Source organism: Calidris pugnax, unplaced genomic scaffold (genome assembly GCF_001431845.1).
Source record: "Calidris pugnax isolate Ruff unplaced genomic scaffold, ASM143184v1 scaffold13, whole genome shotgun sequence".
NCBI classification, from domain to species: domain Eukaryota; kingdom Metazoa; phylum Chordata; class Aves; order Charadriiformes; family Scolopacidae; genus Calidris; species Calidris pugnax.
Genome location: NW_015090810.1, coordinates 20737781 through 20748664, shown reverse-complemented (window position 1 = coordinate 20748664; position 10884 = coordinate 20737781). Strand labels below are relative to the sequence as shown.

At 37.3% G+C, this 10884-nt stretch overlaps 1 protein-coding gene across 6 annotated transcripts in view; it reads right to left on the bottom strand.

Annotated features, from left to right (window-relative positions):
* DLGAP1 (discs, large (Drosophila) homolog-associated protein 1) overlaps positions 1 to 10884 on the bottom strand; it is a 504110-nt gene that overhangs the window by 134497 nt on the left and 358729 nt on the right. For 5 of the 6 annotated variants that reach the window (XM_014938662.1, XM_014938666.1, XM_014938663.1 and 2 more), the window contains one exon: positions 5678 to 6703. In XM_014938662.1, coding sequence (XP_014794148.1) covers positions 5678 to 6631 — 954 coding nt within the window. In that variant the 5' untranslated portion in view covers positions 6632 to 6703. Of the gene's footprint in view, positions 1 to 4722; positions 4873 to 5677; positions 6704 to 10884 lie in introns of those variants that run through there. The other variant, XM_014938667.1, reaches the window with a different exon arrangement.

Here is a 10884-nt window from a genome sequence, read left to right as displayed (position 1 = left end):
TTTTTTTTTTTTTTTTTTTTTGGTTGTTGGTTTTTTCCGCCCTCAGTGAAATTACTGGAAATAATAAGATTAGGACACTCCAGATATTTAAGGCTACAGAAAGTATTCAGATTCAGGACTGAGTCAAATCCTAACCTTGAAGGAACTGAAATAGATACCAAGCCAGCTATTATGTGCAGCCATAATTTCCATAAACATTTCTGACATAACAGTATATGTATCGTACTGTCACCCAGGTATGTTGCTAATTCCTATATATGACATGCTAGCAACACAAAACGGGGATCCAGCTGCCAGAATTATATTTATTAATGGATGCACTATTAGAGTGTAGGGATGTTAACAGAATGAACCAACAGTAATTCAAATTAATCTAGAAAAAATAAGATCAGTGCCAATATATTCAATACTAAGAAGTTGCAGAATGGAGATAAAACTAAAGGACAGAAAATTATTACCTAAGGAACATGGACAGATAAAATTGCAGCTAAAAGTGAAGTACTGACATTGCTATAGAACAGCTCTCTTAGTACTTAGGTGGCCTCCATTACTGCATTACTCACATGCCAAAGGTCAGTCCAGGTTTTAATTAAATGAATGAGAACATAGCAGTTGTTAAGGTGAAATATGCGGCAAGAAAAAATGCGGCAAGATCAATCGCACCAACTCAGTCGACAATTTCTTTTTTTTTAAGGTAAATTAAAGGACTGCAAAGATGAGGAGGACAGCTCTACTGAAATAATTTCCTACATATTTGTTTAAATACAGCAAAGACACATGGGAAGGTTTGCAGGTAGTCTAAACAATTAAGGTGTGGGTTCAATGACATTATTTGTTATTAATATATTTTTTGTTAATAGATTATTTTGTGGGTTATTTGTATTATCCAAGTGCCCACAAATTCCCTAACTTTATTCACTATTCATATTACCCATCTCACAATTTTAAAACTGAAAAAAATTATCTTTCTGTGAATATTTTTCCAGTTTTAATGATCTTAGATACTAGTTTATTTTAAAATTCATCAATATTTAAGAATTTCTAAACATTTTCATGATAATTCCATAACATGGAAACAGGCCTAGAATACATTATCACATCTGACATTTTATTTCACAATTGTTCAAGTTGTTTCACTAGCATGACCAAGAAATGTGTTTCATATGAGCTCAGTAAAGACAATTGAAATTTATACCTCATATACTTTGGAGTTCTGACTGGAAAATTGAAGGGGAAATAATATATGCATAATTAATTTGCAATTTATAATGGAATAAGAGAAAAAAAAGGCAGGTCTTCAAATAAATGAAAAATGGAAGATCAAATGTAATGGATACTGAAATACCATTTTAATATATATATACATATACACACGAGGACATACTGAAAGATTAATCTGAATATGGTTGCTACAGAAAGTCAAACGCCATGAATGAGGAAAAAGTAGAGATTAATTGAAAATGTAGATAGATTTGCGTAGATAATTCCAGTATAACAAATCTGACATAAATTGCTGTGTCGTAAGGGTGAACACTTTGAAATTTAACCTTAACGTTAACAAATCATATGACAGATTCTGGTCCTTATTAGCACCCTGACCTAAGGTGATGCCCTCTATTTGGCCATCGATGCACACAGGCAACAGAAAGAGGGAGCAGTATCTCCTAAGAAACTGTGGAAATGCCTTGTCCTGAGACTGGAAAACAAGACAAATTATGAGTTTCTTAACACTACACCTGATATAATAATGCACATTACAGTCAACCTTCACTCAGGAAACTGAGCACAGTACAAATCAGAGCCCTTCACCATCAGAAAATGCTTATTACACCCAGAAAGTTGGGTTATATTTTTTTATAATATTTCTCACAGTCTCCTACCACAGACAAGAGATGCAAATAGGGAATTCAGATGATTCCATCGTCATCCCCACCTACTGTGCTTTAGTTTTCAGAAGTAAAATTTCCATCCTCAGCCCCAAGTTTCTGACACAACTGACTTCAGTCTCATCAAATGGGATCAAAAGAAAACATACGACTGACCTACATAAGAAGAAAAGAGAAATAATACGAAAAATGTCATCCTTTGTATTTTTCTTCACCTCTTAACAAATGAACCACGGACAATGGGAATAGCAATTAAAGGGAACATTGAATGGCAAAACTATAATCAGAGACAAACTCTGCAGTGTATTTGATACTCTATTAGCTTCAACAATCATGAATTCATAGAAAACAAGAGTGTCAAAAATATCTACCCATGTATTTAGACCCTATTGTTCACAGAAAAAGACTGCTGCTTACATTTAGTCTTCGATAGTTTTGCTTAATTTTCATTTTTCCAGAGGAGAAGGTACCAGAGAAGTAGAGGCTGTCCACTGTTTTATAATTTTTTCTCTGAAGGGAGGGAAGCCATTTTGAAGAAGTATTTTAAGAAAAACCAAACAGATCCTTCTCACTTTCCTTCAAATTAGTCCAACTGTAAACCTGGATCAAACAAAAGCACTTTCTTGAAGTAAGAAGCAGCTCAAAAAAAGGACATTATCTTTCTGCTATCCAGCTCCTCATTCCTGAAAGGAGGAATAGAGAGAAGAGAAAAATACAGTTCCATTCCTGAGACACAGGTGAGAGGAAAAGGTTTGCTGGACACTCTTTAGACTAGTCTGGGAGCCAATATCTCTTTCTGAAGATGCGCAGTGTTGAGCCAAGCCTCCCCTAGACCTCCAAGGATGGACATTGCACCTCAGCAGCCAGGCTGGAAGTGGAGCCTGCCAGGGTAAAGAAAGACTGTGCAATGCAGGAGGACTCTGCACTCGATCCAAATTCCAACTTATGAGAAATAAGCCCATCTGTAACACTAACTACTGCCAACTCCTTCCACAGAACAGTTATGTGGAAAATATCACACCAAGTGAGATAATTGTTTGTTATTTCCACTTTACAGTGAGAATTCATCCAGATACTTTTGTGATAAAAGCCCTTGCAAGCAAATGTGAAGTCAATGTCATCTGTGATCTCTGCTATACTCAGATCTATCAGGATAAAGAAAATTATCCTGAGTATCCTGAGTTGAAAAAAAGTCACTCCCTCATTGAATTCAGATACTGTCACAAGGAAAGTTTGCATGAACAGAATAGTTGCGTCTTTCAGGGATCAGAGAGTTTATGTCTTGCACCATAAACAACAGCTTAAATTACAAGTGAATTGTAATCATCTATTTAACATTTAATGAGTTAAATATAGCAACAAAGAAGCATCATAATAATGAAAATAAATTATCAGAGTTGTCCAGTATTGTCATAAATTTGCGGCTTTCATCTCATTTAGTACACTTCTAATTGCTCTAACATAGGACACCAGCCTTTTGGTACAATGATGAGAAGGTCACCAGGAAAATAACAGATACACAGAATACATCTGCAGCTCACTAATGGTGCTATACACTGCTGCTGTTAATATATATTTATATTGCAGGACAGCCAAAAGGCCTCAATTAGGTTCTGCGCTCCATTGTGCTGAGCACTATGGAAGCACAAAAGGGAACAAAGTCCAAGCCCCAAAGGGCTTCTAGTGTAAAAAGATAAGTGATATAGTGAAGACCAAGGCAATGGGATGCATTCAAAATAGACTGACTTTTTAATACCTATATCCATTTGTCATCCTTTCAAGCTGCCAAGAGAGAAGAATAATCCTGACCTGCTTCCTCAAATCTACCATACTCTGTTTAAATGTTATTTCCAATGTTAATTGAAGTGTGGTTAACATTTTCCTTTTTTAAAAAAACCAAATATTTAAAAAAACCAAAACCAAAAAGCCAGTTATATTTCCCTGGCTTTTACAAACAAGCATACAATTAGAAAAAATGAAACAAAATTAAATGAAAAACCAAAATACAACTACCACTGAGCACGGGAAACACAGTGAGAATTTACTTATTCTAAGTGAGAATGCAGTTATTCTAATTCCTGCCCTTGACAATTGTTGGACATATTTTCATACAGACACAGATAATGTCCTCTAATTCCACTTCAAGAGTCTATTCCTGTCGTTTAAACATTATCTAAAAGTCCCTATGGAGGTGTTCATTTAAAGCTGATGCTGGCACAGTTTTTCGCTCTTTTCTAGCCATCTGGTCACATACCGAATTGTCAGCTATTTTATCTAAACCTGAGAGGAAGATTGAAGGAGTAAACAAAAACATCAACAAAAGGAATCTCAGGGTCCAACGTAACCACAACAATCAAGCCTAAAGTTATCATTTCTTCTCACTCACAAAATTCACACAAAAGAGACTTAATGCAAAAAAACCCCAAACTCAGAAGGTTGCAGCCTGAGGCTATTTTGAACCCCCTCTCCCTCCCCAGTCCACACGCACAGCTGTAAACACACACACCGAGCATTCATATTGCCCCCTTTCCCCCTACCCCACTCTCCTAACAATTCATAGAAAATACACAGGTCCATTTCTTTACATTTAAAACTTAGAATCCCAGAGGCTGGCATTCAAAAATATTTTGCATGGCATTCAATAAAACCTTTTAAGATCAATTTTTAAATGCGGATGCCTGAGTCCTACGCTTTCGCTGCGTACTGACTTAAACAACAGAATGTGGAAGCTGACTTGTCTCATTAAAGCACCCATATGAGAAAACTCGCTACAGTTTCTATACAAATAGACAAGAGTCCCACTACATTAAAATGAAACCGAATCATCTCAGCAAACCTCTTTTTTCCTCATGGTCTTCTCTCTTCTCTGCGCAACGTTGTTCCATCTTACACACACACTTAGATGTGCCATAAGTGCTTCGTTTAAAGTGCATAAAAGCTATCCACAGCTCTCCTAAGAATGAAACAGTTTTAATATTTTCTGATCCATGTTCCTGCCACAAACATTCACTGGCAGTATGATAGCTCCAAGAGCAGACATCTGATTCTTGACATTTAAAGATACAATACTGGTGAAAAATAGTGACGCTGTATTAACTGCAAACAGCTTGTGAGGGAGTAGGTGATGTACTCCTAAAATGTATAATCAGAACAAGCAATAATTTCAACCTTTTGATTTTTTATTTTTGACTCAAAGCCATGAGAAAGAGGAATAGCCAGATAAACAAATCTGGACGTGCTACAATAACTGTTTTATGAGAATTTATATTCTATGGCAAAAAGGAAAGTAGGTTGTTTTCCTGCTGGAGAAAGCATTAAGGTACCCCAAAGTTTCTCAAAAGGGTCTCAAAAGCTTTCATAATAAAATAAGCAGTAAATGAAGGCAAATCTTGAAATTACAGAAATCAAAGAATTTGTATCCTGGTAACATTCAGTTAATTGACATTGTAATGCTAAGTGCAAGCACTACAACATCAAATTCCCTATGCCCCTACTGTGACTGCCTTATAAATTCAAAAAGTACATAGAAAGGTCTTATTTTCCCCACATAAAAAATTAAGCCTGTTCCAATATGAACTGTTTCTTTGAAATGCTGAATGCTGGAAAAAAGAAATAAAAAAGAAAGAAAAAAAGAATAAGCAGATTTATTTTTAATTTTAGCAGCATTACCCCTTGTTTGGTGATCAGTGACCTCTCGGGAAAGTTGAAATATCAGAGCAAACCTCCATCCCCCACAAACACCTGAGACAAGGCAGAGCACAGTTAACAGCAATCAGTTCTCCACACTGTACCTGGAGGTACTGACATGACCGTTCCTGTTGACACGTCTCTGCCTTCACCACTGTCTGGTCCATGTTAACTGATGCTTTCTGGTAAACTTCACGGGCTCTGCTCACGGTTAATGTAGAGGACCAAGAGCTTTTCTTCATTAACTGGGAGTCCAAATTCACAGGCAGGTTTGCACAGGTAGAGCATTTGACATCATTATTGCTTCTGGATGACTTCACAGTATGTTCACTAATAGTGTTATAGGCTTCCATAAAGTATTGGGAAGAAGAACGATCAGGGCATCTTCCCATGGTCATGACCCCACTGGGACCATGATAAACGCAAACATCATTGTCCAAGTTGTCATCTGAACTCCACCATCCTGATGCATTGGATCTGGGCTTACCTTCTGATCGCCTTTCTTTACTCTTGCTGCGCTTCCCATACCTCATCGTCTGCGACTCCTCCGGGCTCGCTTTGCCCCCGTTGACGCTCCCCTTGGATGGTCCCTCCAGTGAATGGGACTTGGTGAAGAGCTTTTGGACGGAATGAACCAGATGCCGGATCCTCCCTGGGCTGTCACTGCGGTGTTCCATGGCAGTCCGCTTGTACTGCAGAGTGTGGTAGCCATCCCGATTCAGAGGCAGCTGCCGCTCAAACTGGTCCAAAAGGTTGGCAGGAATGCGGTTGGTCTTGTTGGCAGTTCCATGGGGAACCAGAGCACACTCGTCCTTGAGTTCGTGGTGGGAATTGTAATGCCTCCGGGGAAACGTGCTGCTGGCAATCTGATCACTGTAGGGCACCATGCACTCTGCCTGGAAAGAGTTCCTTTGAGTGTAGTACGGGTGGTCTGCAGGATGGGGGTCCACCGGGTTTAACAAATATGGCTTCCTGTCCGGATGGTGTGGCAGACTGTCACATGGAGGGTCACAGGTAACCCCATGATGATGACTACGGCTGCTAGATAATCCCTTCATCGTTGATTTAAAGCAAGTCCCAAAGTCATCTAATACGTATGGCTATGCAACGGGCAGAGGTCGGAGAAAGGCCTAGAAGAATGAAATACAACAGAAGCCATAAGACATTCAAGCTAACAGAAAAAACAGCATGTGCACATTTAGCATTCATTGTTTCTTATTGTAAAAATAATTAGAATAAACATTCTCTTTTATCACTTAATCTTTTCCATGTCCAACATAGAGGTAGGGGATGCCTAAATAATACTCGAGAAAAATTATCTTGTTCCACCAGCTGGAAAACAGATGCAAGAAAATTTTTCTGATATAAAATTCAGTATTGTTCATGAATCCACAGCTAGATATGTGTCACCACATATACCCTAAAACCTCAGTCCTGAAAACATTCGTGGGCAGGGACCTCCCAGGAGGCCTTAATTGCTCATCTGCATGTTTTCAGTGTCCAATAAGTGTATTAAAAAGATCATGTCCTTAACAGAGTGCTTTCTGGGTTATTTTAGGCCAAATACAGAGTGAGGTGGAATTAATGGGAAACTTTTCTCTGTCTTCAGTGCACATTTGTTCATTATTCAAGCCCAGTTTTATCTGACCTCCATGTGTCTGCCTAGAGTGTAAGCATCTCAAGACAGTATCAAAACATTATTTCTGTTAGCTCTTTTCAAATTAAGAATAAACCAATGATACCTTACATAGAATCATAGAATCATAGAATTGCCCAGGCCGGAAGGGACCTCCAAAGGTCATCTAACTCTGACACTAACTCTGTCAAAATGAAGCCAAATCAACTGTTTAATAACCTATATATTTGCAGTTGTTGTATTTACTGCTTACTCGCCCCTGTTCACAAAAATAATCTTATTCTGATAATTCATGGCCTGCTTTAATTTTCCATAAATTTTCAGAGTACAAAGCAGTGTTTAAATATACCTGCCTCCTCCTTCTACCATTAGGGGAATTGGTATAGCCAAAACTTGCACACTGCTATAACAGCATAAGGGATTTCAACACTTAATACCCGATTGCAGTTATTTGGTTCTGAAGTGACTCACAATGTTATAGACTACTGCCTGCAACAAGTTGAAAATGGAAATCTTCATTATAAGTGACATAGTAACCACTCTATTCCAGGCCAGAGGTCCTCATTTCAGTTCTCACCACTAGTAATAGCCTGGATACAAATGCTACTGCTATCTCTGAGCTTCTAATGTGTAAATTATGGGGTTCCAGATGTGGCAAAACATTCTCAAGGCACTGTCTCAGCTCCTGATGGGCAGAGGACTCCTTAGAGGATGCCATCTTATACTGCACGTGCCTGAAGTGGGAGTCACTCAGCTACTTTATTGCTTTCTGGCATGGGCAATCACATACTACTTTTAGAAATGTCACCCTTGACATCTTTCTTGAAGTATGGGTAGACATGCATAGCAAACCCTTTTCCACTATGTTCCTCCAGTGTTGTCTCAGATAAAGTTCATGTTTTAACAGGTTGTCGACATTGTACCTATTGGCAAATTGGCAACAATGAAGTTTTCTAAAATAGCACTAAGTTAATGTCAGTCTGGAAAAGCATGCTCTACATTTTATCAGAACGTATTTTATATTTTCTTCTGAGTCTGTGGTGAGGGAAAGAGGAGTTTTTTTCAATATGCTTCAAAGTGAGTGTGGATGTCCTGCATTTCACTCCCCCTCACTGGATCCCTGCAATGCAGAAAATGTTCCATTCTCAGCAGACCCTGAATTCCACAAAAAGAGTTTTCAAAATACCACAAAAGGCACTTGAAATATTCCAAATGGATGAGCTCAATGGCTTACCTGAGGAGGAAAATTGCCACAGGCACTTGTAAAAGTACAAAAGTAATATATTCTTTTATATTGAGCTGGATTTATAAATGATACTGTAGTGAAAATTCTTAACACTTCTAAAGAGCATTTTACATCCCTACCAACTCCTTTAAAAATGTGATCTATTAGACTGTGTAATAGAGAAACATCCATAGGGATGCAGTAGTATATCCGTTACTTAGACCATTGAAAATGTGACTTGACTGAGAACATCCTGTCAAGAAGAATATCACTAAAGGATATAACAACCAAATAAAAATAGTCCAATCTCTGGTATCTATGAATATCTTTCACACTTTGAAGGCTTGTGAAACCAAGGATTCAACCAGTTAATGTTTACTTAAATCCATTTACAATCATGCAACAGTCCTCAAGATGATTGATAAATTATCTTAGGGCTAACAATAGACCAGTGTGATATATAAGATAGAAATAGTAAAACCTTGCCCCAAAGATATGAGAAAGTCATGGAGAAGTAAAGTAAAGTGTCCAGAACCAGCGATTTATTTTCATTTTTTCATTATCTGAATGGCTATGAATTTTTCATTTTTTTTTTTGTACTGTCGAAAAAGACTATTTGTAGACAAAAAACGAAAAGAACAGATAATTTACAGAACAGGGAAGTCATGACAGGCACAGGGGATGTCATGGAATTATTAAGAATATGTGATCTTAACATATGTATAGAGCAGAATTGTTGAGCTGAGTAAACACGTGATCTGACTTACAGGCTTGGACAGAATAGTGTGGAACATCTTGAAGATAAAGATGAGATTGAAAGATATAAGTATGGTTTGACCAATGAGAGCAGAAGTGTTAACAGCTGTGTTTCGGATGGACTGGCAATACAAATGCCAAGGAGAATGCACACGAAGTCTTAAGAAGTGAAAAAGCTTATGAAAAGTGGTATTTGTCTGTATAGAGAGAAAGGGACTGGCTTTCCATAAATTGTGGAGGAAGATTGGCTAAGCACTGCTGTATAAGCTTGGATGGCAAGTAGGATGGTGGAAATGTTTAGGAGAAAAGATAACATTTAGTTCTACACTCATTTTGAGCCTGAGCTGTCAATGAATCTTCCATGATGAACTTCTGGAGAAAAAGGCAGAAAATAGATAGGAGTATCTGCCCAAGAGGAATCAGATAAACAGATACAGAGAATAACAGAGAAAATATGTATGTGAAAGCAAAAGGTCACAGAGGCACGTAAAAAAGAGGATAAAGCTTTGCCGGAGCAGCAGATTTAAAAGTGGAGGTAAAAAAGAAGTAGCAAAGACCACAGAGTGATAGAAAAAACAAACCAAAAGTGACCAATCAATTTGTGTAACAAAAAGGAGTGATGGTAAAGGCTCCAAAACCTAGGAAAAAGTGAATTTCAGAGTAAAAACTGTTAAGTCCCAACTCTTACATTGGTATGTTTATTATGAGAGGTTTTTTCTCCTATGACAGCATTGAAAACATTTATGTTATCACAGTGATAAAAAACCATGAGTATTAACCAGAATATAGCTTCATTTTGCCTTAACTATATTACTGCTGCTACAGTACTGAAAATGTAATGAATAAGAAAAAAAACCCAAGAATGTACCACAGTGTAGCTTCCAGGAAAGAAAGAATAGGTATAGTATGCTCTGCACTGAAGAAAGGAGTGGTGCTTTTCTTAAATATTTAGTGGACAATTCTTCTGCATAGAAAAACCTCCAACACAATTCCTAAATCACTCTCACACCTCAGTCCTGCTTTAATATGCTAATATACATCTATTAAAAAAACACCCTGCATCCTCTGATTCCACCAGTATTTTTTCAAAAATATGCTTCATTTTCCATAATTGTGTTGGCTGAACCAATCAATCAATGTTTAGTGCAATTAACAGCTGGAGACCGGGCTATCTGATCATGCCATGAATAACTGAGAGGAAGACAATTAAGATTTTTATTGTATTATTATTTTTTGGCCAAACTAGGAACATTTAATTACTCATGAAATAAGGCAAGATAATTGATGAACACACTGCATATTAACAAGCAGTGGAAATAGCAATTCTATGGACAGCAGACCAAAACCACTTGATGACATAGGAATAAATGAGATGTTAAATAGATACAGCATGGTAAGGCTGAAGAATGCTTATTACTTTCAACTTTCATGTTACATTTGGTTTTGTTTTCTTGAGGATGCCCTGGGTAAGAAGGATACAAATATGTTCATTTGTGCTGCTAATATGGTGTCCCTAACGCACAACAATTTGCTAGAATACCTTAGTGGCTAGAAAAATGCGTGATAAATTCTTATGTAATTAAAGTGAAAATGCATGCAAAATAACAAAACCTGAATGCATAAATTACCTACACTTTTACAAATTTTATTTAACTATGTATACTCATGTGTTCCAAATTTATTCATAAAACATG